The sequence below is a fragment of the Schistocerca americana genome, chromosome 5 (genome assembly GCF_021461395.2).
Source record: "Schistocerca americana isolate TAMUIC-IGC-003095 chromosome 5, iqSchAmer2.1, whole genome shotgun sequence".
NCBI lineage: Eukaryota > Metazoa > Arthropoda > Insecta > Orthoptera > Acrididae > Schistocerca > Schistocerca americana.
In genome coordinates, this window is record NC_060123.1 from 604,731,247 (window position 1) to 604,757,779 (window position 26,533).

At 41.4% G+C, this 26,533-nt stretch overlaps 1 protein-coding gene across 1 annotated transcript in view; it reads right to left on the reverse strand.

Annotated features, from left to right (window-relative positions):
- Nucleotides 1–17,112: 17,112 nt before the first annotated feature.
- LOC124615673 overlaps nt 17,113–26,533 on the reverse strand; it is a 61,563-nt gene continuing 52,142 nt past the window's right edge. The window contains exon 3 of the mRNA XM_047143700.1: nt 17,113–18,075. Within this exon, the coding sequence (XP_046999656.1) occupies nt 17,793–18,075 (283 nt within the window). The 3' untranslated portion in view covers nt 17,113–17,792. The remainder of the gene's footprint in view (nt 18,076–26,533) is intronic.

The following is a 26,533-nucleotide window of genomic DNA, read 5'->3' on the forward strand; positions in this document are numbered from 1 at the left end:
TATTAATTGTCACACTGAAGTTGCTGCAGAGATGACGTTTACTTATCAGCTTCTTAATGATGACTAGTGGTGTAGCCCGTTCACTAGAAGAAATAGTCTGAATGACATTGAGTTATGTCAAATGGTCTAATTTGGCCTTAACAGAGTTGCACAACATGACAGGCACCTGTCATGGAAAAAACCACACGAGGGCAGGTGGACTCTTTCATGGTAATGCAGGCCTAAAAACTGGTAGCACAAACCAGCCCAGGGGAAAACAGAGATTAAATCTCAGATCAGAGAGACTCCAGTTACTGATACGGAACTTGATCTGACACTAAATTTACCTCATCAATAATGGAGAAACTGAAAGCGTTAAACACCCGAAATGTTTGCAGTAAGGGAATGATCCACAATAAGGAAGATGAGAGGGTAAACAACAGATTTGTAAGCTACAGAAGCAGAGATATGACCTAGGTCCAGAATCTGCTGCTTATTGTAGCTAAAAAGCTTCCATGAAACCTGTGTTAGGGGAGCGGAGCCCAAGTCCACATATGTTTGTGCGATGATCATTACAAACTGCACAATGCTTAGGGCACGCAGCACACTCGTGTTGGATGAAGCAGTATGAGCAAGACAGAAGGGGTGCACACAGACGTTGCTGTGACACAGCCTGTTCCTGCTGTGGCCTTTACCTATGATGCCCCATGTGACACTGGGTGTCCCCGTCATCCTAAACACTTGCAGCATGCCTAACAAGGGTCGATTGACCAACTTCCAATACTTCCTCCCATGCAACAAACTGTGCTATATTGAGCACACCCATAAGCATTGAATTCTCACAATGAAGTGCTTTTTCACAGACTCCTCTATCCGGGGCCAGACAAATAACATCGTACACCATGTGATCAGTGTAGGATTAGTGGTGGGTACTAGTGACAAATTTACAATGCCAGATCAACACATGTAATTCTGCAGCCCAGGCTTTGTAAGACTGCTTTGGGAACTTCTGACAATGGTAAAGTTCTACACACATTGCAATGACATTCATTCTGTCACAGTAACTTGTTAAGCTCGCACGTTTCATCAAATAAGCTGGCCAGTTCTTGCAAAGGAGCAAGTTAGCACAACTGATACATGCACGACGAAAGCCAGGAAAGAAAGAAAGCCCTCCACAGGCTGATTCATCATATACCGGAAAAGGCAATAGTTGTACTGCATAACCTGTCACGAACACTCGGATGCCACTTCATTGAAAGCAGTGGTGAGAGCGCCTGTTGCTGTTCTGTGAAAACGTGCTGCTGGGTAATGAGACATTGGACTACATCTTCCATCAAGATGTTTTTCAGGTGACTGACACCGACATGCGGAGAAAACATAGCCCTCACTCTTTTTAAGGCACAGGTTGTGCATAGCACTGAACATATTGACTGGACAACAGTAACACAGTGTAAATAATAGCCCGAGCACTTGTTTGTGACCGGTTAAATCATGCTGTTTGTTTGGCAGCTCACCAGAGCATGGCAGGGGGCCCAACCATGTGGCATCTATAAGCAGGCCTGTGAATTGTATGGACTCATGCATCATGAATGAAGGTACATCACTTCTAGTCCAGTTTTAAGCCACCTTCTAGTTATACACACATCTGGACAGGACTTTGTTTCTACTAGATCTTTTATCTTCAAAATACTGAAAGAAATAAAAATTATCTACATACAAAGCAACGACTGCAATATTTTTACCTGCTCTTTCAATAAACACACAGTCTTCATGAGTATTTGCACTATAATCAATGTCTAAAAGCACAATTTTTGCCTTTCCAGTCCACTGTTTAGTGGACTGTTTCAAACCGTAAATCGCCTTTGATAGTTTATAGACTTTACCTTCATTTCTTTTTGATACAAGTCCACAGGTGGAAAAGCAGTCTTAATACTGAAATAACAAATCTGAAGATCATACTGTTTGGTGAGTCCACTGTTCTGGAAACACTTTATTTTCTCTTTCATGGCCTTTATCCAGTCTCATTTGTCACTCCTTGATGTAGCATCCTCCAAAGTTCACAGGATCTTCTTTCAAACGAGGAACATTACTTACCATACAATTGACATATGTTTTTATGAATATAGGCCAGATTTTTTTCCATAAATTTTTGGCTTGAAAATTCATGGTTTGCCCTATAAGCAAGATTCTTCCCTCATATCATAAATTGTCAATGTCAAAATGACTTGTACATATATCTTGTGGGATGAAATTAATACCACTATGGCAGTTACTTTTATAAACCATAAGAGACTTAAGAAGAAAAATGGCAGAAAACTTAGACCTTGTTTGCAAATAAAGTAGCTGTTCTGGAGAAAAGAAACCACTGCACCACTGCTTTTAAGCACCACACATACATATCTGCACACTACATTCTCCTACATTATTTACTGTGGTGCTGTTTGGCACATCGAAATAGCGTGGTCTTAGGTCTGCATTCCCTGTTTAGGTATGTAAATAAAATTTTTTGTATTGAAGCTGGATTATATAATGCTGGAAAGATATCAAACTATTCTCATATTCTTAAGGCAGTTTTTGTGCAATTGTAGTTCCACGATGAACAGATGGATTATTTCGTTGCATAAATAACCTAAGCTATTTTTTACCTACTATTTTGCAGACTTCAGTCTGAATCAATTCAGTTGTAGTGGCATATCCACATTTCCTGTTTATCAAGCAAATCTTTTCCTGCATCTGGATATTTGCACTTTGCCTTTGAAAAGAAGACCAAATTTCTTAACTATTTAAGAGCTTCTCTTCACATGCACACTACCGATGCACTTTTTTTTCATATTCATGAAATCTGAGTCCTGCTTCCCACTTTCTGTGTTCCTTTGCATAAAGCACAGTTGATAATTTGCTCAATTGTTATATACCATTGCCATCATAATTTAGTAGTGTGGCCTACATTTGAAATTTACTTTTTACTATAATCTCGTGTCAAAAGTTTAGATGTGGCCTTTATTCACACACAGTCTGTATTCGTGCCAATACAGTAATCCAGGTACTACTTGGGTTTAGATACATAGGCTGACCTTTTGACTGATTGGTCCTCATTTGGAGCATCAGAGTCCATCAGCTGAATCTCAGTCTCTACTACGTCTACCACTGACTGAGCACCTGGGATGTAATCTGTCTTGGTCAGTGTTGGCAGTGTAACTCCCAGCACTGCTGACTCCCTCTGCCTCACCCCATTCAGCATACTGTTCATTTGCCCAGAACATCATTTACAGCTGATGTCCTGGTACTGCCAGTCATGCACTCATTCTCAAGAAAAACAATGCCCCTGCTTTTCACAATTTTCTTGGGGCTCTCTGCATCAGTTAGTTTGTAACCTTTAGTCATTTCACTGCAGGCTACAAAAACAAGTTCCTTAGCTCCAGCATCCCAATTTCTTCTATTTTGATCTAGTATATGGAGAAGGGCTTAGCAACCAAATGCTTTCAAATGGTTCAAAGAAGAATCTTTTCCCTTTCGTAACTCCAGTGGTGCTCTGTGAGGAACACATTTTTATGTCCACAGCTGTATTACATGGCTCTGCCCAATATTGCTTAGGGAGACTAGATTCAAATAACATGAACCATGCCATCTCACAAACTGATATGCTACTCCTTTCCACTACATCATCCTGTTCTGGACTATGAGGGCACACTGATCTGAGGCAGCGGCCAATTGCACTGACGTTTTCAAAACACGTGACGTCACGCCGCGGCGTGGGAGCACGCGGACATGGAATTTAGTGGCAGTCAGTAGCGAGCTAGTGGGTGTGTTGGACCTTCCATCGAGCTACGGACCCCCTGGAAGATGTCTCTTGCAGTCGGAGACGAAACATTGGGAATCGACACAGGATTCATCAACCGACCACGGCATAACAGCCCGGATAATTATAATGGACATGAAAGGTAGCACCTCATCCCACTTGCTCTGCTCAACATTGACAGCATGTCGGCCAAGGTCTTATTAAGGCATTCCGTAAGCCCGTTAGTTTGTGGATGGTAGGCAGTTGTCATCTGATGAGTAATGTTGTGCCGAAGGTTTATCTCTGTCACAAGATTCGATTGAAAAACTCAATCCATAATTAATGACCTTGGGGCACCATGTTTTAATACAATGTCTTCCATGATGAATTTGGCAATCTCGAATGCTTCAGCTATTTTCACAGCTTTTGGGGCACATCAGATAATCAGACCAAAAAATAATCTATCTATTGCCACAATCAGACGTTGGAAATCATCCGACGAGGTCAATCGCAACACGCTGGAAAGGCGTTTTGGCTGGTGGAATTAGTATGAGCCAGCCAGATGGTTTCTGAGGAACTGCCTTTCTCCTCTGGGACTCTCGACAGTGCAACACATAGTGACGGACACTCCTAAATAAACCTGACCAGAAAAATCTCTTGCGGATCCCATTGTATGTCTTAATAAATCCTAAATGTCCGGCCTCAGGTGTGTCATGGAACTTCTGTAGAACCTCTAAGCACATGTGTTTAGGAATCACTGGTAGCCACCTCATTCCAAACGGATCAAAGTTTTTCTTGCAAAGTAATCCATTAACTACCTTAAATTGTCCTTTCACATCCTCTGACCGATTTAAGGCAAGCATAATTTGAGATATCTTGGCATCCTTCTTCTGCTCATCAGAGAAATCCTGGAGTACAGCGAGAGACACACTAGCTTCATCAAAGTCTTGCACAGGGTTTCTTGAGAGACAGTCTGCATCTTGGTGTTTTCTTCCACTTTTGTATAGTACGGTAATGTCATACTCTTGAAGACGTAGCACCCACCTGGCGAGTCGTCGTGTTGGATCCTTAAGACCTGTCAACCAACAAAGTGAATGATGGTCTGTAACAACTCTGAATGGCCTTCCACTACTGTCGAAATTTGCACATGGCCCAGATCACAGCAAGACATTTTCTTTCTGTAGATGAGTAGTTTCTCTCGGCTTTTGTAAGTGTTCTAGAAGCTCTTTTCCATCCGAAATCTGCACCAGGACAGCACCGATTCCATACCCACTGGCATCTGTGTGTAGTTCTGTAGGTGCTCTCTCACCATACAGACCAAGTACAGGGTCAGTCATCAGAACTTTTTGCAGCACATCGAAAGAATCTTGTTGAGCACCACCCCAGATAAATTTGGCATCAGCTTTTAACAACTCTTGGCATGGCCTGGCTTTGATACAAAAGTCTTTGATAAAATGACAGTAATAAGAACACAATCTGAGGAAGCTTCTCACATCTCTAATATTTTAAGAAATAGGAAATTCCATTACAGCTCTCACCTTTTCTGGGTCTGGCCGCACTCCTTCGTTTGACACAAGGTGCCCGAATATTTTGATTTCTTTTATTCCAAAGAGGCACTTTCTTGGATTAAGTTTCAGTCCGGCTTGTTGGAGACACTTAAGAATGGCCCTCAGTCTTTTTATGTGTTCATCAAATGTCTCTGAGAACACTATAATGTCATCTAAATAACAAAGATACATTGTCCATTTCAGGTGCCTTAGAAGATTATCCATCATTTGTTCAAAAGTTGTTGGTGCATTATACAAACCAAATGGCATTAACTTAAACTCATACAAGCCCTCAGGGGTGATGAATGCAGTTTTCTCACGATCAGCCTCATCTACTTCGATTTGCCAGTATCCCGAGTACATGTCCATGGTTGAGAAAAACTGGGCCCCCTTCATACAATCTAGTGTATCGTCAATTTGTGGAAGAGGGTAAACGTCATTTTTGGTTATCTTATTAAGCTTCCTGTAATCAATACAAAAGCGCCAACTGCCATCCTTCTTCCTCGCGAGAACCACTGGTGATGACCATGGGCTCTGCGAAGGCTAAATGATGTCATTCATCATCATTTTCTCTACCTCGTCACAAATAATTTGACGTTCCATTGCTGACACACAGTATGCTCTCTGGCTTATTCGTTGATGGTCTCCAGTTCTAATCCAGTGCTTCACCATTGATTTGTCTAATTTGCTCTTCACCTGTGGATTGAAGCATTCAGAAAACTCTTGAAGAATGGCAAGTAGCTTCTTCTGTCGTTCCTTAGTGAGGTCTGGTGATAGTCGAGCTAGAAGATCTTGTCTTGTAGTGGTAGCACTAATTTCGCCCACAGACTTGGCATAGGAGGTTTCTATGATGCCTAGCTGTTCTGCAATTAACAGCTCAGTGTTTGTTATGCACATGTGTCTTGGAAGGATCTGCGGTTCTCGGCAACAGTTAACTATCCCCAATTCACTGGATCTGTTCTTAAATGAGACGACAGAGGCTGGGATGACCAAGTTATTCTTCAATGGTATGTTCTCTCACATTCCACTACAAGATCCATGGGTTGATGCATGGCATGATACATGACAGCTACCTTTCTAGCACTGACTGCAGGAATGATCACTTTGTACAGCACACATAGTCTCCACACACTCAAATGCGCATCTTCCTGTCCACAGTATCTCATCTCGTCTAGCATAATCTTCGAGCGACTACAATCTATAATTGCTTGAGAAGCTTTCAAAAAGTCCCATCCAAGAATGATGTCATGACTACAGTCTTGTAAGATGATGAATTCTAAGGGCTGTGTATGGCCACTTATACCCGCACGAATGACACATCTTCCTGTAGGTTTTACATATTTCCCATTAGCCAACTTCAGCAGAGATGTTTTGTTGTTGACGAATACAGTTTTCTGCAACTGGCGACGGTACTTCTCTGAAATGAATGAATATGATACTCCAGACATTTTGGGCTGGTCAGCCATCCATGAGGCTATCGATGTAGTTTCCTATCATTTTTGTAGTGATTGACGGCAGAGGATTTTTCTCTTCGGAGGCTTCATCTCCAAGGAAGGTTGCACCCTTTAGTTTTCCAGGTTGCAGCTGCTACGTGATCGGCTGGAGCTTCTAATTGGCGATGGAGACCTTGATCGGCGTGTTGGGGAACGTCCTCTCCATCGGCTTGCTTGCGGCGATGGTGACCTACGTCATCTTGCATCCACATCTTCGTCGTCCCAGAGTTGGTGTCGGCTAAGATCGGTCTGCTGTCTTCTGCCGCAGGCATCATCAAATATCCGCCGCCTCTCTCAACAATAGCGCACTACATGTCCCGGTCGTCCGCAGTGGAAACATATGGTTGGTTATCCTGGGTCCTCCAGACTTCAGTCTTATTTGGTGCCCAAACAGGTTCCTCATGCGGCATTGTATCTTCGCCTGGGTCTCGATTTTTTTACAGTTTTAAAAGGAAATGAAGGACGAGAGATTGGGTTCAATGTCTGTTCTACTTCTTCCCTTATGACCTCCTGAAGCGTCTCGGGTTTTTGCTGGCCATGCAATCTAAGTGCCTTCTGAACTTCCTCTATCACTATCTGACAAAGAACACTTGTGGAATCAGTTTCTTCCTCCATCACAGACATCGAAACGAGGTTTGGAAGCCGTCCAAACTTCTTGCGTATAATTCTATTTTGATGCATTGTCTCAATATACTGGCACCATTTTATGAAGTCGTCTGTTGTCGAAACCACCTTCAGGAGTAGGGCTTGATACACGTCCTCAGTAACACCCTTCATGAGTGTGCAACCTTATTTTCCTCCTTCATTTGAGGATCCACTATTTTACACAGCCCAAGACGTCTTGAATGTAGGATGATGTAATTTCTCCTGGACGCTGTGCCCTGCACTTTAATTTACCTTCAGCCCTGCTCTTCTGTCATTCTGTGTTGCTGAAATACTTGCGCAGTTCCACCTGGAATACTTGCCAGCTCGTGAACTTCTCCTCGTTGTTCTCATGTCATTGATTGGCAGTGCCCTCCAAGTAGAAAAATACATTAGCCAACACACAGTGTCATCCCATTTGTTAAATTTGGCTATATGTTCATATATCTTCAGCCACTTGTTTGGATCTTGGCCATCGTCACCAGAGAACCCGGAAGGATGCCTCATGTAGTGGCACACCATTTCTGTCATCGTAACGTCCTCTTCTTCTTCTGTCTCCGGTAGACTGCAATCTGTTGAATATGGCTTGAACTCAGTTTTCTCGCCACATAAATGGCAGCTCTGTTGTGGCCTGATGGGAGCCACTGTGTCAACGATAATGTGCGCTCTCACAAGTTCCAATATCCAGTACCTCCACCATAATAATGTCACGTAGAAGATGGTGTAATTAGGTGAATGATGAACACTAACTTAACGAAGATTTATTTAGCACATGCACATACAAGAGCATGGAGCGAACTGCCTCAGGCCAGAACACGTGCAGTATATATACAGCTACAGAACATTCCAGTACAATGAATCTTGCCATTTGTGGATACTTCTACAATGTACTCGAACTGAATATAGAAATTAAAATTGTACAGTCCAGGTGAGTTTTGAACTCACGACCTTCAATGCAGCAGTTTAGTATCATATCCACTACACCATGGTGCTACTCAGCTTCTTCTGTGACAATATCATTACTAAAGTTATGAATACTACTGTGCTATGATTATGTTTTGTGTGGCTTGTAAATCTGTTACTGTCTTTCCCTGTATACATTCTACGCTATTTTGTAATCAGAAGTGATTTGGGCTATGTTCTACTTTTTGCTGATGCATACAGTGTGACATTACAATGATCAAAGAATTCAGATACACTGAAACTAATTACTATTTTCATAAAAATCTGATGATGGGAATGTTTGTGCATGTTAATGCAACACGAAAACTCAGACAGTAGTCAGGAGTTACTTAAGTCAGAATGAGATGTTCACTCTGCAGCGGAGGGTGCACTGGTGTGAAACTTCTTGGCAGATTAAAACTGTGTGCTGGACCTTTGCTTGGGTAGCTCAGGTGGTAGAGCACTTGCCCGCGAAAGGCAAAGGTCCCGAGTTCGAGCCTCGGTCCGGCACACAGTTTTAATCTGCCAGGAAGTTTCATATCAGCGCATACTCCGATGCAGAGTGAAAATCTCATTCTGGAAACATCCCCCAGGCTGTGGCTAAGCCATGTCTCCGCAATATTCTTTCTTTCACGAGTGCTAGTCCTGCTAGGTTCGCAGGAGAGCTTCTGTAAAGTTTGGAGTTTGGAAGGTAGGAGACGAGGTACTGGCAGAAGTAAAGCTGTGAGGACGGGCATGAGTCGTGCTTTGGTAGCTCAGATAGTAGAGCACTTGACCACGAAAGGCAAAGGTTCGGAGTTCGAGTCTCGGTCCAGCACATAGTTTTAATCTGCCAGGAAGTTTCAGTTACTTAAGTCGCACTTTACTTTTGCTCAGTAATACAGCAAAATTTCACAACAATTAAAAAATTTAAAAATGCTGATGACCTTGTGGTAGGAGTGCTGTGTTGTCCAAACAAGACACAACCAGGTCAAAAGCACCACAGGTGCAAAGAAGTTAGCTACTGACTGTGCTATAGACTTGCCACCTGTGTGAGTTTCACCAGTGCCACGGGTGGCGCTGAAGATGAAGATCGACTTTGCCTTGGCCAATTGCCGGCTGAGTATATCTGCCAATGACCAGACGACAACCGACAGAAGCCTACTTGGAAGATAGAAAAGCTGCTCTCCCCACTTGGTCACGGAGCATCATCCTGGGCTGACTTAGGCAGGGAATGTTGTTTAGTGGACTCTTAGAAGTGAACAGACAGTTGTTGTAAATTGCGTTTGCTATGTACTGCGAAGTTTGCCTACAATTATTTGCACTTAGCCACTGAGGGCCTTTTTTTTGTTGCAGATTTTCTCATTCAGCTACTCCAAAAACAAGTAAACCTTTTAACTAATTTGTGTGACTTTGTTACCAATTTGTTGGAGTGTTGCAGAACCTTCATTCTATCCTGTTTCCTGACCCAGGGGCATAGCTGTGTAGTAGTGGCAGGGAGAAATTGTCTTAGCGGTGTACTGCTCCAAAAGCTGTTTCACGAACCCACGAGCTCAGCCTACTGTAACAACAGTGGCAGCTCGGCCTCCACAGCAATTGCGACAAGGCCTTTACTAACTGGCGGCGAGGGTTTACAAAAATGGGTGAATTAGTGAAGTGTGTCCGTGCCCGGTAGCTGAGTGGTCAGCACGACAGACTGTCAATCCTAAGGGCCCGGGTTCAATTCCCGGCTGGGTCGGAGATTTTCTCCGCTCAGGGACTGGGTATTGTGTTGTCCTAATCATCATCATTTCATCCCCATCGACGCGCAAGTCGCTGAAGTGGCGTCAAATCGAAAGACTTGCACCAGGCGAGCGGTCTACCCGACGGGAGGCCCTCGTCACACGACATTTTTAATTAGTGAAGTATTTGTGTTACAGAACCTTCCTGAATTTGGGAAGTAATTTACGTGAAAAATCAAGTATTATAAATGTTTCCATGTGTCAATATAATTTGATATCTTGCTGTGATATGGTTCATGATCAAACTTACACTACACTGAGTACTGATAATTAATGAGTATTCTTGTGACTATGTTGATGAACTATTTCTGTGTTGTGATTTGTTCACTTAATAGTTTTGTCCACGACAACCCTTGTTCTAGGAAACAAACTGTTATACTAATTTATCTACTATATACAATATGCAGTAACTGTTACATGCTATCAAATTATACTATGATGACTGCTAATTAATCAAACTAAAAGTAGTAAAACTTTTATTACAATATCCTACTGATTGAACATTAGTACCACATATACAACAGAATGAGGAAAGCACAGGCTGATATACATGTTGCCAACCAGGAATTTGTGAGATTTTATAGATAACTGAAATCTGCCACAAGGTATGGCAGTCATTATTATGCTGTCTGGGTTAGTCTATTGTTTTGTGGTATTCTAGTCATAGGAAATAAACGTTCTGATTAGAGGCACGATTTTATGGAAACTGTGGTGTCACTGCCAGACACCACACTTGCTAGGTGGTAGCCTTTAAATCGGCCGTGGTCCATTAGTATACGTCAGACCCGCGTGTCACCACTATCAGTGATTGCAGACCGAGCGCTGCCACACGGCAGGTCTAGTCTAGAGAGACTCCCTAGCACTCGCCCCAGTTGTACAGCCGACTTTGCTAGCGATGGTTCACTGTCTACATACGCTCTCATTTGCCGAGACGACAATTTAGCATAGCCTTCAGCTCTGTCATTTGCTACGACCTAGCAAAGCCCATATTCAGTTACTATAATCTGAACAGTTAATATTGTGAATCATGTACCGTCAAGAGCGATGTCCATCATTAATGGATTAAAGTTAAGTACCAAACTAATTACGTCCACTTTCTGAATTCTAATTCCTTGTCATGTTCCAGACCTCACACCAGCCTGCATGAGCTAAAACACATTCATTTCGGCCTCCTCTAGTAACACGGTGTTGGCTCTTCTGCCAACACAACAGAACCCTACCTGTAAGCAGATACCAAACTGACATTTTTGAAGTTACTTGCACATTTACACGCTTTTCTAATTATTATGTTCAAGCAAACTTTCGTTAAACTGCAATTATACTTTATGTGGTGTCAGAACATTTTGTCATGCATTTGGGTTGTAATTTAATGATTATTATGATTATGTTCTAATGAGATTAAGTTATGCGAAGACAGGAGGGTCAGACTTCCTGTTTCTACTGCCATGCTTTAGTTATGATGTTATGACTAATGATCAATCTTATGGAAGAACATAAGAGTTATTGCTGGTACATAACAGCTTTTACTTATTATTCTGTGTATACTTTGAAGTGTTTGTTTGGAAGAAAAACTTAAGTACAAAGTCGGGCCATATATCTTGTGAAAATCTTGTAAGAATTGAAATATTAAGGATGTGTAATAGCCAATTAATGCATTTTTTTTACAGTTTAAATTACAAGTAGCAAGTAGCAAGTCAAGTATAGATTTAGAAATAGCTGCTAATCATATTTTCACTGACATTAATAAATGACTTAAAGCAAATTCATTGTCATTAAACTTTGAGAAGACCCACTATATGCAGTTCAGAACCTGTAAGAGATTTCCTTCCAGCATGTGTATAACATATGAAGCCATGCAGATCGAAGAGGTTGACAGTGTTAAATTTCTGGGATTACAGCTCAATAACAAATTCGGTTGGGAAGGGCATAACACAGAATTTCTTAAGTGCCTAAACAAGCCTGCATTTGCAGTGAGAATGAAGTCAGATGTAGGAGCTTTAAATATACATATAAAAAAAACTTGCATAATTTGCTTACCTTTATTCTCTTATGTCATATGGGATCATATTCCGGGGCAACTCATCAAACCAAACAAAAGTTTTTAGGGTGCAAAAGCATGTGATAAGAATCATTTGTGAAGTAAATTCAAGAACATCATGTAGAAACCTGTTCAAGGAACTTTGTATTCTAACCACTGCTTCTCAGTATGTTTATTCCTTATGAAATTTGTTGCAAATAATACATCTTTATCTCCAACCAACAGCTCAATACATAGTATCAATAAGGTTAGGTATTTTGTGTATGATAAATTTATTAATAGTGCATAACAATGTTTCATTCTGCGTTAATTCTGTAAATATTAGCTGTTCCAGTTTACCGCATTGTATTCACACATTTCGACAAACTCCAGACAAATGATTGAGGTAGTAAGTATTATATTCAAATGTTTTTATGTTATACTTTCTGAAATGTTCCACACCCTTGAGACTCATCTCATTCTTTTGGGCCTATGAAACGAAAACTGAATCTAATCTAATCAGTCACCAAGTATTTTCGTATTATGTAGACAGTAGTACTTAACTGCACTTTGTAATTTTTTGTAACGTTTAGGAACCTTAACTCTTTCTAATTCTTCTTCATCTGCTACATGTATATTGTGGCAGAATCTCATGCCTAAATTTTTTGTATGAAATTCTAGACGTATGCATTACATAAAGAGACTAGCATAGAACTCGATTCTTATATCAAATGTAGTTGTAGATACCAAACTGCAGGTAATGTAAAATTAATGTTTGAAAAACTCTAGAAAAATAACATAATGAAGGTTCTTTTTAATGGTATACTCCATAATGTATTAAGAAACAAGGTAAACTAAAACATACAACTTCTAAATGGGTTCTTGTGAAAATGTTAGCAGTTGAAATAATAATCAATCAATTTATAGTTATTTGCAACTACTTGTTTACAAATTGCATTTTTCAAAATTTCACACAGAAAATTAACTTTCGCCAAAATTTGATTTATGTCAAACTTTTATTCTTTCTTCAAAGTGTGATATTGTACTTGAATGACTAGTAAACATTTACATTAATAAATTTACAGTGAAAGGTTAAGTAACGAGTCTGCCTTGTTACAGTTCTATTTATGCCTCAGCAACTGCCCTTGTCAACTGAGCACAATTTCAAGTTAATCGCAGTTATGGACAGGGAAAGGTCTAGATCATGTTTGTACTCATCAGTACACAATATTTGTTGATCAGTAGTACCTTCTGTCTTGGACTTGAGAGTGATGAGTGCTATTGGAAGCAATAAAAAGTGCAAAAACCTAGGATCTATTTATTATACAAGAAAAGTTAAGTAATCAGTTACTTTCTAGGTACTATCCAATGAAATTGAGCCTCCTGGTGATATTCATTGGCTTGTTGTTCCAAATAAATCATCATCTATTTTCAAACTTAATTTTACCAAACTCACAATGTGGCTTGCTTTTTAAACTTTAACCAGTATGTCAAATAATAATAATAATAATAATAATAATAATAATAATAGATCAGTCATGTGGCACGACTCACTGATCCGCAGGGCCGCATCACAAATGCAATCTCCAGTGTCTGGCTTATGTTGTCATATATGGGAATCATTAAAGTTTTGAACACAGCAGACCCTAGCCTTGTTGATGTTATAAAGATAGCTGTCTTCTGAAGTAACACTGGCAGCACAAAGAGCACTTGATGACAGTTTAAACATTTCTGGTATTCATGAAAAACAGCTTTGTTTTATAGACAGGTAACAAATGACACTAGCCCGTCATCCCAGATCACGTAAGAAGCAGATTGCCCAATCGCTTGGTCTAGCAGGCAACCCTTGTCAGGGAACGACCACCAGGCGGCAACAGCGTCACACCCTTAGTTGTGGCACCAACCACTAGATGGCACTCCGTTCTGTGAAATATGTGGCAACATGGTCCGAACGCGTGCAGCTTTCCACCATTTGGCATCTGTGAAGTACAGCTGTTTCTGACATACCGGTGGTAGTGGATCTAGTCGTCATGCCGAGGGCCTGTGAGTATATCAACTGTGGAAGGAGTAGATGGACAAATCTTGAGCTAAAAATGTTCAGATTTCCCGTCAAAGATAAAGAAAGGTCACGGGAGTGGATTTTAAATTCAGGTAAATCAATAGATTAGTTATGAGTAAGAATTAATAAAGAGCCCTAAGCATTCGATCCTATCTAAATTTTGTCGATCTTGTATTCTGATATAATGTGGCAGCCCTTCCTGTACAAGAATCATAACATATAATTTTTAAATGAAATCTTTGCTGCCATTTGGACTTTTTTAAACTGTTTATTCACTTCACTATCGTAATTTTGGCTGTAGAGGCATTTTTGTGTGCAATGTGAAAACTGAAACAAATATAAGATATGGATAACAAAATGCAAAGCGTAGTGTGGTAACATTTGGTAAACAATTTAAGAAGCATTACCTTACAAGACCTTTCCCTTGGTACTTGAAAATGGCTCTAGAGCTGAAGTCGCAACAGTGAAATAAATGAATAATAACCGTCATCTAAATGCTAGGTCATCGGTCCCTCTAAATCCGGGTATATACTAGAGCGAACAAAGTGAACAAGTGTAAAATCTCGTTTACACTGCTGCAAACGAGTATTCATAGATAATTCGCCAATGTTCACTGCCATTCGTTTATACCTGTGAACAAGCGTTTATACTGGAATGAAGGGAGAAGAATAGAAGAGAACGAGCATAGCATGCAAACTATAGACGCTGCCTATTTTAATTTTTTTTATCTGTGCGCTAATAATCCTCACAGCTTTCACTAAACAACACTGCTTATAGTAACAGGTCTGCGCGAGTGCGGATATCCACAGTAATAACTGTGTTGCAGATAAAAGCGTACATCTGTTGCGAATATTTGCGGGTTATCTTTAAACTGTACAAAGAAAATTTTTAACATAATTATTGTTTGCCGTCTGTGGCTCTTCAAGTTGACACCGCCAAAACATGCTCGAAAAACACGCTTTCACTTGTATATTATCGCCTTTGCAGCCCCCTTTCAACAACAATCCAAAATTCATCATTTTGTGCCACTCTTATATCCTTTACGATAAGTTACATGCAAAGTAAAAGAATTTAAATTTGAAATGAGTGTCATTGAAATATGTCCAGCCTTAATTCGCATCATAATCGAGTGCGGATTTTGAAAACTTTCTAGTGTTAATTTGCACGTGGAGATCTTTTTTTCCACCATAATCCATATCAGAAGAGCTTTATAGCAAAGAGGAAATAGACGGCATGGAAAGCGAGTGTAAAACCTATGCGACTGCAATACAGTCTGCATTTAAACAGTAACTCGTGAGAAATGTTTGTGTGTTACTTTTCATTTATTTCATTTCGCATATGATTGTGAGAAGTATCCTTACAGAAGGAATAAACTTGGTTTGTAGAATTGCAGGAGATAATCTACATTCTTCGATTCTCAGGAAAAACCACAGCCGATCATGAGCTACAGTCAGCTGTGTGACGAATGCATTTCGCGCGCAGCGCTCTAGCCGAATGCAAATCAGTGTCATTCACATCACCGAAGATACAGCGTTGCCAATTCCGCGACATGGACAGGTCAGTTAGCATTGTAGCGTCGCCTGCGACATCTGTTGACCAACTGGAAAACTATTTTTACGGTTGCCTGTTCCGCCGTAAGGACGGTCAATCTGTTTCTTACGTGATCTGGGCTGTCATCATCTTTAATATTACTAAGACACTTGCACTACCATAAGAAGAATGTGACAACAGAAGTTGGTGATCCCCTACTCCCCTCCAACTTTAGTAGTGCCTCTGGCAGATGTAAAATCTGTTCATGTTGCTTGGAAGAATATGTGTCAATAACTAATCAGAATCTTCTGTATGATTGTTCGTAGGTGGGAGGCAGTTGGAATCCTGTGAACCACACAACAATGTGACATTAGTTTTGACTGAAACACCTTTTCATGGCTAGAGAACAATACACATATGCTGCTCCAAGGTTCCAGTTCATATCTTAAGCAATGTACATGCTCTTCAAATGTCTTTCAGTCACATAGGCCTCAATCTCTATTAAGCAGTTTCCATATCCACAGTGGAGGAATATTTTACTCATCTGAAATACTCCGAGATGTAATTAAGTCATTGCAGCAGCTAGACATCATTTATGGTAACTCTCTCAGTTCTGAGGTCAACACAGAAATGCTACCCTTATCCCACACAAAGATCACTGTCAAGGATCATGGCTTCTTTGACCTGTTTTGGTGTCATCTTGGAGTACCTTCCCATTTCCTCCCATATTAACAGTCTCTCAGGTGGGAAAACACTGTGTGAGTGACAGTGATCCAGTGTTGATACAATGTTTCATTTTCATTGGTACGCTTTACCACTCACCAAACTGGATTTGTAGGCATCAAAAATTCTGCACAGAATATGGAACACTCACAAATGTTGTTCCTAAGGCATATAAGGTCTATTTGGAGACAGTTACTTTGTCCACAGTACAGACTGTGGAACAAATGCAGAGTAAATCTTAACTGATGGAGCGGCAAGGAGGTTAAGCTCTCAGAATGGCTCAGCTATTTGTATGCAATTATTCCTAACAATGAGCTGTGAATGTTCACTGCATTGTCTACTGAGGTCTACATCTGACAGCTTGTGATGATTACAAATGCTCATGGACCACACTCCACATAGCTACCTTTGCATTCCACCAAAAAGTATAAAAACCTTGGAAGCATCATTGCTGCCGGTTACAAAGCTTACAGTGTTGTCAACAACCACAACCAGTCAACTGCCTGTAGATCACTTTTCTATATTCAACACAATCATTTAGTGTTACTGGCGGGGGGGGGGGGGGGGGGGGGGGGGTCAAAGAGGTGGGTCGGGGTTTCCCATGCTTGCAGAAAATGATCTACACTTCCTGCTTTCCTGTAAGAACATAATTGTACACTAGTTTTTACACAAATACTGCAAACATGATAGTGAATTGTCAGAGGGTTTTCATTTGTTTCTCTTTGATTACAATTACTGCTTTCTATGACTGCTTGACATTTCAGCCCAAGCAGACAAAAAACAGAACTAACATAATTATCCTTCAAAAGAACTGCATTGTCAGAATACAAAATTTTTATAGAGACAGGGTGCATTGGCTACAAAATAATAACATAGCAGCAGATTTTAATAAAATTCAGATATTAGTATTTAAAATCTATAGTGTTCAAAGGAGCATACCAACCAATCTTTTGCTATACATATACACAAAATAAAAATTATTGTCAACATGAGATCAAAAGTAAAGAAATTGCACATACAAAGCACTAAGAAAATGCTATTTTTCAGACATTAATACTACAGGTTTCAATAGGTTTCAATACAAACTGCAGCCACATCTGGTGAACGAACAACTGCAGTTTGAAGCTTTCAGAGTCTTAGCCCTTAATCAAAATTATCAATTTACAGCACACAAAGAAATATAACAAAAATAGAATCCACATTTTTAACTACTGTTACAAAATATGGTAGAGACTGAACTGTGTGATGATTATTTAGATCATGAGACATAACTGCTCCACTCAGAAAATGTATGTATTTTCTGGGACACAAACAGCTGGAAGTCACTCATAAATATAGTGACCAATTTCTAAGTCTGAAACTAAGTTTTCTAGTAGTATTTCTATTCTCTCTGTGCACGTGTTTAGCTTGGAAGAAATTTCAGTCAAGTTTGAAACCTTGCTTTGAAGGTTTGCATATTGTTTTCTTGCATCTTCTACTTTCATCCTCATTTTTTCTACCTCTGCTTCTTCTTTTTCTACTAGAGCCACCAACTCCTGTTTCAGTTGCATTTGTTTCTGACAGTCATGAGAACGTATGTCATTCAAGCAGTTCCTTGACGGCAGCCTGTAATGGCAAAGAAAGAATTAAGCCAGAAAACAGAATTTTATAGCTAAATTCGACAGACTGTTTGCTGTTTCATTAAATTGAAGAGTTGAAACTATTGTCGTGAGCAAAATTATAGTGTGAAGAAGCAAGGAGTTGGGAAATTACATATTTTACGAGAAGAAAGTACAGAAGCAATAAAACTAAAGAAAACACACAAGGGCAAAGACAATCAGGCTATACACATAAAGTTATCATACATTTACAACTATTTCTTTGGGTTCATCACTCAGTTTGCTATTAAATGCAATGATGTCTTTCAGATACTTTTCATTCTGCTTTTCTTGTGTTTAAGTTACAGAAATACAGAATGTCCAGGCAGTACTAAGCTTCTGCTTCAGTCCACAGAAGAAACAAGCACAGAGTGGGAGAGATCAAAAGTCAAACACTGAGAGCAATTAAAAACTAAAATGGAGGTGGAGGAAAAACAGAGAGAGAGAGAGAGAGAGAGAGAGAGAGAGAGAGAGAGAGAGAGAGAGAGGAGGAGGGAGTCAGGGCGAGGGAGAGAGGTAGATGTGAGAAGGGGAAAGAATAATGTAGGTAAAAAAGGAATAAAGAAAGTAACTCAATAAATAAAAACTAAAACAGAAAAGAAGGGCAATATATATAAGCTAGGTCCAGGAGGGTATTGAGATGAGAGGGGATTTTTGAGAGCAAGTTCCCATTTATAGAGTTCTGAGAAACTAGTATTGAGTCGGAGGGTCCCCATAGACCATGTAGTGTAGCAGGCACTCATGTCCTTTAAGCTGCTGAGCATGCTCGGCAACTTACTACTGGGGAACCTCCAAGACTAAGTGAGTGGGTGCTTTTCACAGGTTTCACAGTGGGAACAGTTGAGGGTTAGGGGCAAGGATAACAGTGTGGGATTGTCAAATAGTTCGACAAGGATACTACAGAGTTTAGGAGGGTGAGCAGTATGCATCTTGGGGCATGATGAGCAAGTTTTAGCCTCAGCGGAGTAAAATATAATATTTATTGTTATTGTGCATGGGTATTCTGCATGGTCGTCAGACCACTCAGTGACTGAATGCTCAAAATGTTAAAGATGTGAAGGAAAAACACGGGAACCATTTTCATTACAAATGGCCAGATATTGTTATGTTAAAGCCTGTCCCATTTCTAGAGTTTTAAGTAGGATAGGTGGCTTTCAGATATGTTGTGGTAGTAGCACTTTGGTTGAGTTAAGGGAGTGTGGCCCAGCTGGTGGCCTCTCTGCGCTCAAACTACGGGGAGAGGGTCACCCTGTGAGGATCCTGTATCCTCCCACATCAATATATCTGCCATTCATCTACAACTACATCTACAAAGATATTCTGCAAATCACACTTAAGTGCCTAACAGAGGATTCATTGAACCATCTTCACAATAATCCTCTAGTATTCCAAGCTCAAAAAGTGCAGGGAAAAAAAAATGAACACTCATATCTTTCTGTATGAGCTCTGATTTCCCTTATTTTATTATGATGATCATTTCTCCCTATGTGGGTTGGTGTCAACAAAATATTTTCACATTGAGAGGAGAAAGGTGGTGACTGATATTCTGTGAGGAGATTCTGCCACAACAAAAAACGTCTGTTTCCCAAATCCCGTATCATATCAGTGACACACTCTCCCTTATTATGGCTGAAGCAGATAAAAAACCAAATTAATATAATTATCCTTCAACAGAACTGTACAGTCAGAATACAAAATTTTTATAGAGATAGGGCACATGGGAAGAAAAGGGGGTACATTTGTCATTTGGCCGTAAACTTGCCAATCTGCTTCCTCACAGAGTGTATTTTATGTTGATGCAACTACCGCTATTTTACCTGCATCCAGCATTCCAGAGTAAGCGCTACCTGTTGACAATGCTTTCCATTATTGCTTGGCACAAGCGCTTAATGGTTGAGTCAGTGCTAAAAGGGCAATAGAGTACAGATGATGTGCATGCTGACATTGCTCAGATATACTTCACAATTTGATTTCAGTATAATTATTTGTGTTGCATTCTGTTTGCTTTAAGGTTTCAATGCGAAACAATCAACGTCATATGGTGGCATGCAGAATATTGGTAAAAAAAAGTGTATATACAGTTTGTGACCTGTTTTTAATCGAATCTGTCATTATCAGGTCCCTCATAATATCAATAAATGAAAGAAGTATGAGGTCTGTCCAAAAATTCTGGAACACTGGTAATTTCATGCGAATGGTGTGTTGGAGCGACATGCGGTTGGCATCCCTGCACACACCTGTGTATATGTGTAACTGCTATAAATTTCATTATTGCATGTCTGTTACTTGTTCAGTGCTGCGTCGAGTATGATGATCTGGGTTGAGGGGGCGCTCAACATCATGGTCATCAGCATCCTGACGAAAAGTCAGCATGCAAATCTCATGGGTTGGGATGACGGTTGTCCCCACGTGCAGAGCAGTTTATAATGTATTAAAATGTGCTGCCCTTCCCCAGCAGTTTAGGGATTAGACCTGACAGTTCACAAAATTTCACCACTCTTCTAACACTGGTATCGACATCAGCGAGGATGGTGGGCAGATCTCCAGCGAGACTGAGGGCTGCCCTAATATCAGTATATAGCACACATAGCCACAATATGCTGAACTGAAAGTGGCACGCCACAAACTTCACAGAGGTGGATCCTACCGCCAGAGCAGGAAGCCATGTGTGAAAGGGCTCTGCACGATGCACAGTCTGGTGAGCAAAACCTCCTTCCAGCGGCAAGGCTGACAAGAAGTCCGCCTAGCCTTGGTGGTCGATTTGAGCGACCGCAATTTGTTGTCTGTCACCTGCAACCATTCAGTCTCCCACTGACGCATGATGCATCTGTCACAAAATGAGATGATGGTGTGCAAAGGGATGGGACATTGATAGACAGCACTATCCCAACATGCTCCCTTTGCAGCTTTGTCGTTGCCCTGTACCTCAATGTGGCCAGGTTCCCAGCAAAAATTCACCTCCTTGCCACAGTGTTGGAGCTGCTGTAAAGAGTCATGCATGAGCCGAATCAGCAGGTCTACCGGATACATGTGGTAAAGCACTTACAGTGCACTAAGAGAGTCGGAATAGACAAGAAACCTTGAACAGTGATCTCTGTGAACCCTCTCCAGTGCCATCAGAATGCCATTAACCCCACAACATAATTTGTAAATTGTTCTGGAAGACACAATTTAAAAAACATATCAGGGAAAACAGCAGAACAACCAAGAGCATTCTCCTGCTGGGTTCCATCTGTATAAATAATGATAAAACTGTGGTATGTACTTAAAACAGACGAAAAAAAAGCTGTAAAAACAAAATCTGGAGTGCAAGTTTTCTTGTACTGTGTCAAGCTTAAAATCACTTTGACCCTCTGAAGACGCCAAGGCAGCAGTGCATTCCATCCCTGGTTGTGTATTTTGATGCCTGAAAGATCCGGATCCTTGAGACAATTTGTAGCACGTATACCAAATGGCTTGTCGTTCAGAGGTGGGTTGGACCACTGAACAAAATGTCAATGACTGAGGTGATACTGAGATTTTCAGCACCTGTCAAGTCAAAAGGATATGTCGCCAAACTGAGAGTGGTGGTTCACCAGCCTCTGCACACAGACTCTGAAATGGGCCGGTCCGAAAGGCCCCAGTAGATATCCGAATGCCCTCATGGTGGACAGCATCTAACATCCTGAGGTAGGAAGGATGGGCTGATCCATAGACAACGCTGCCATAATCTAAGCATGATCAAACAAATGTCCTATAAAACTATAGGAGGTAGGACCTGTCTGCTCCCCATGTTTTTCTGCCAAGGCATCTCAAAATATTCAATGACTGGAAGCCCTTCGTTCATAGGTCTTTCAGGTGTGGAAGCCAAGTTAATTTTGAGTCAAATAATAAGTGCAAAAAGTGCACAGTGTCTTGAAAACAAACTATTGTCCCCCATTGTCAGCACTGGTTGGTAAATCTCCAATGAACATGGTTAAAACTGACACATGTATTCTTCTCTGGTGAGAACCAAAAACCAGTTGTCCAGGCCCAGGGGAAAGCCTCTTAATAGACAGCTGTAGCTGCCTCGTCATCATCGTAAGATCAGAGGAAGAGTAGAAGATTGCAAAGTCATCCACACACAAAGAGCATTTGACACGGCTTCTGACTGCAGAGGAAATGCCATTGATAGCAATTGTAAACAATGTGACACTGAGGACACAGCCCTGAAGCACCCACTCTCCTGAACATAGCAATCAGACATGGCATCGCCAATGCGATAACGAAAATGCCGGCCTGTCCAAGTAGTCTCCAGTCATGAAGTTGGCGAAGAACGTTGTATCTCCAAGTAGTGTCATATGCTTTCTCGAGGTCAAAAACACAAAACAAATGGTTTCAGCGTAAGAAGGACTCCTGTATTGCTGTCTCCAGCAGAATTAAGTTGTCAAGGGTGGAATGGTAGCGCCTGAGCGGCTCAAGTGACCTCGGGACTCGAGAAGCCAGATGAGGCGGCGGTTGACCATGCGTTCAAGAGTCTTACCCATACAACTGGTAAGGGCGACAATCCGACAACTGTTAGGGGGACTATAGTCCTTGCCTGGTTTCCAGAATGGAATTAGTATTGCTTCCTTCCAAGTCGTGGGGTTCTGTCCATCAAACCAAATCTGATTGAAACAAGAGAGGGACTGTCCTTTTGCTTCAGGGCACAGGTGGCGAAGCACGGCATAATGGATCTCACCAGGTCCTGGAGCTGTGTCTCTGGCTGCAGACAAAGCTAATTCCAGTTCCCACAAGGAAAATGGAAGGTTGTGAAATTGAGCTTCCTCATCTCTGCAGTCCTACGGAATATCTGAACAGAGAGAGCTTGTATGGATGATGTAGTAACAGAAGTGTTGAGCTAAAACGTAAGCCATGTCTTCTAGCATGCCCACCAAGACCCCAATATTTGACAAGGCCGCAAGAGGACATGTACTACCCTTGCCTGAAATCCATCTTATTGATTCCCGAACTTGCGCAGTGGAAGTACACCAATTAACGGAAGTCATGAATTTCTTCCAGGAAGCCCTCTTCCATTCTTTGATCATTCACCTTGCATGTGCTCTTGCAGACCTGAAGGCATGAAGATTGTCTGTAGTTGGACAGTGTTTGATGTTCTGCAGAGCTGTTAGTCTGGCCCTGATTGTCAATTGACAATTGTCATTTCATCAAGGTACAGGTCATTGTCTGAGGTGGTTACTAGACCTGGGGGTGGACTCTGCTCAACCCTTTGGACCTCACAAGTGATATGGGCCACCGTCTGCTGCGCACAATCCTTTTGTTCAAAAAAAGCCTGTCGACTGTACTGTAACCAATTTGCCCTTTGTATCATCCATCTGTGTGGTCTCCTATTAGCCACCGTCCTAGTCGGCAGACAGATCCGCACAGGGAAGTGGTCACTAGAATGTAATTCTGGAGCCACTTCCCACTGAACTGAGTCTGCAATAGTTGGGGAATAAAAACAAAGGTCAACGGCATAAAAAGACCCTGTAGTTATGGAAAAGTAGGTCATCTGACCCGCGTTCAGACGGCAGATATTCTCAGAATGAATCATCCGATCCCTGGAGAAGAGCCCCACAGCACATTGTGGGCACTGAAGTCCCCCACAAGGAGGACTGGGAGTGGGAGTGCCTGGAAGAGTTCTGCCAGTGCGTCTGCATCCAAATCATCATTAGGAGGCCAGGCACAAAGAACACAACATGATATTTAAGGGTGTGAGAACTTTCACAGCAACTGCTTACATGGTCATGGTAAGAGGGACAGGAGAGGGGTGGCATCTGTCATCAGGGAAAATAGCCACTCCACCTTTAGCCCTGTCTCCAGTAGTATGTCCTTCCCGTATGTGTGATAGCCCCATAATGCAGGTGTGTCGGTGACTTCAAGATGCATTTCTTGCGAGTAGATGCAGAAAGGTTTCTACCGGATCAGTAGCTGCAACCCTTCCAAATGTGAGCGATAACCATTCAAATTCCACTGCAACACAGAAGTCCCTGTGGAAGCCACTGGTTAGTAATGGTTGTTCTTTGCTTTCTCCCTCGGAGGTAGTGAGTTACCTGGGAGGTCAAGGGGAACATTAGCCAGTTCCTTGCCCTCCGGTTCCTCATATTGGAAGTCCATATCCCCATTAGAAAGGGAGAGAGCTCACCGATCTGAACGTTTAACTACGGCTTTCTTGGACTTAAAACTACTTTTCGAAGGATGTTTTTCTTTACTGACAGGTGGTGCCTGGACTGCGGGGATGGCTTAGTTGGCTTTTGATGTTGGGTAGTTGTATGTGGCTTAGGTAGTAAGCCTATTGCTGACGGCTTCCGAACGACATCAGTTGCGAGTGGAGTGTGTCCCTGACAGGTACATCGATAAGTGCATGTGCTCATACTTGAAACTGTGGTCTGAGGTTGTGTGGAGGCATCACACTCACCAATTGGTGTCTTAAGGGTTGATGCAAAAGAAGTCGCAAAAACTGGTGGTTGAATAGCTTTGAAAGCTTTTTAGCTTCACCATAGGGTATGCGTCTCTTTACTTTCAACTCCTGAATTTTCCTGTCCTCGTTGTAAGTCCCACACTTTCTGTTCCACACTAGGTGATCCGCAGAGTATTTTACAAATTTTGGAGGAAGTGTACAAGAATTGCCCTACTTGTGAGCTGAGCCTCAACAACTGCCACACGTAGCCTTCTCATTACATCCCACAGTGGTATGGCTAAATCTTTGACATTTGTAGCATCGCATTGGGTTAGGAACAAATGGGCGAACCTTAAGGTGGATGTAGCCTGCAAGGATATGTTCAGGTAACTCTTGAATACTAAACATTAGAATAAATGTTGCCCATTTTTCCAATTTGCCATTCACTCTCCTCACATAATTTTGCACTTCCGCGATGCCCATATTTCACACAACTCTACGGGGCCCACCTTCATTATATCAGAGCAGGTAACTACGAACTTACTAAAGTTAAGGGTGTTATGCAACTCAGCCCTGACTGTGTAGTCACCTAAGGCCTTACATCCCAGAAGCATACTTGTAGATATTTGGTTGGAATTAGCAGTTTCAACTAAAAGTGTACCATTACAAAGTCATTTGACACTTTTCAGAGATCCAGCAATACCTTCCAATGGCTTGTGAATATAGAAACGGGACATCTTCTCAAAAGTTCGCCCTGTTCGCTTGATTACAATGAAAGTGTTATGGCACACTAATGACCTGCTCCTACGATTCTGAGACTCTTTTTCGGGAGGACTGACCAACTGAGCTCTCTGAGAAGTGGGTGTAGGTACTGCCTGATGGTACACCTGTCCCATCAGGAGTAGTAGTTTGATGAGACCATTCCATAGGGATCCCACGAGACACTAGGGAAACAACAGTCAGCAGAGGCAGAGTCATGCATGCCTGAGCAAACCTGTCCCAGAGGTTGCCCACTAAAGACTGTTTTACCTCAGCAGCCATTCACTTCATCAGTATGTAGCACACCTTGAGGTTGAGGTTTTTTTAAATTTTTATTTATTTATTTATTTATTTTTATAGAGGTGTGTACTTTCCAGGCGGTGAAGTCAAGACCACCGTTCTCCAAAACACACAACATTCCACTGCTGCATCGCACAGTGGTCGTTGAAATGTGACCAGAGCTTATGGTGACAGAGGACTAGTGGCGCTTAGCAGTCCCTCACTTAGGAACTCTTGGGTCGCCAAGCCCGTACTCAGCAAACATATGCTGAGCCCCTGAGGGGCTGTATTGAGTAGATTGTTGTGTCAGACTGTTTGCGAATTTGAAGATAGCAAAGTAAGAGGAGCGAGCAATGAGTCTGCATTAAATTTTGTGAAAAAAAAATCTTTACAGAGACACATCAAATGATTCAGGAAGCCATACTCGTTGTTAAAAATGGTTCACACAATTTAAAAATGGCCAGATGGAAGTTAAAGGTGCCCATAGTTCATGACACCCTTCTATGTCTACCAACAACACTTATGTCAGGAAAGTCAACAGAATTGTGTGTGCCAATCGAAGACTGGCTAAGAAATTGCATAAGAATGTAACATTTTAGTTGGATCATGTCATGAAATCCTGACACAGCATCTTAGAATGCATCATGTTGCCACCAAGTTTGTTCCACAGCTCACGAATCAGAATGACATTTGCCTCGCAATCTGTGAATAGCTTTTGGATCACACAAATGAGAACAAGATGTTCCTTAAGATAATCATAACTGGCAATGAGACATGGGAATATTGTTATGATGTTGAGGAAAACATTCATTGTTCACAATGGGTCAGGAAAGCTTCTCCTAGACTAAAAAAGCTCATCAGGTCAGGTCAAATGTCAAAGCCACGCTGATAGTTTTCTTTGACTTAGAAGGATTATTTCATCGTGAATTCGTGCCGCAGGGACAAAATGTTAATTCATGGTACTATCGGGATGTGTTGCGATGCCTGCGAG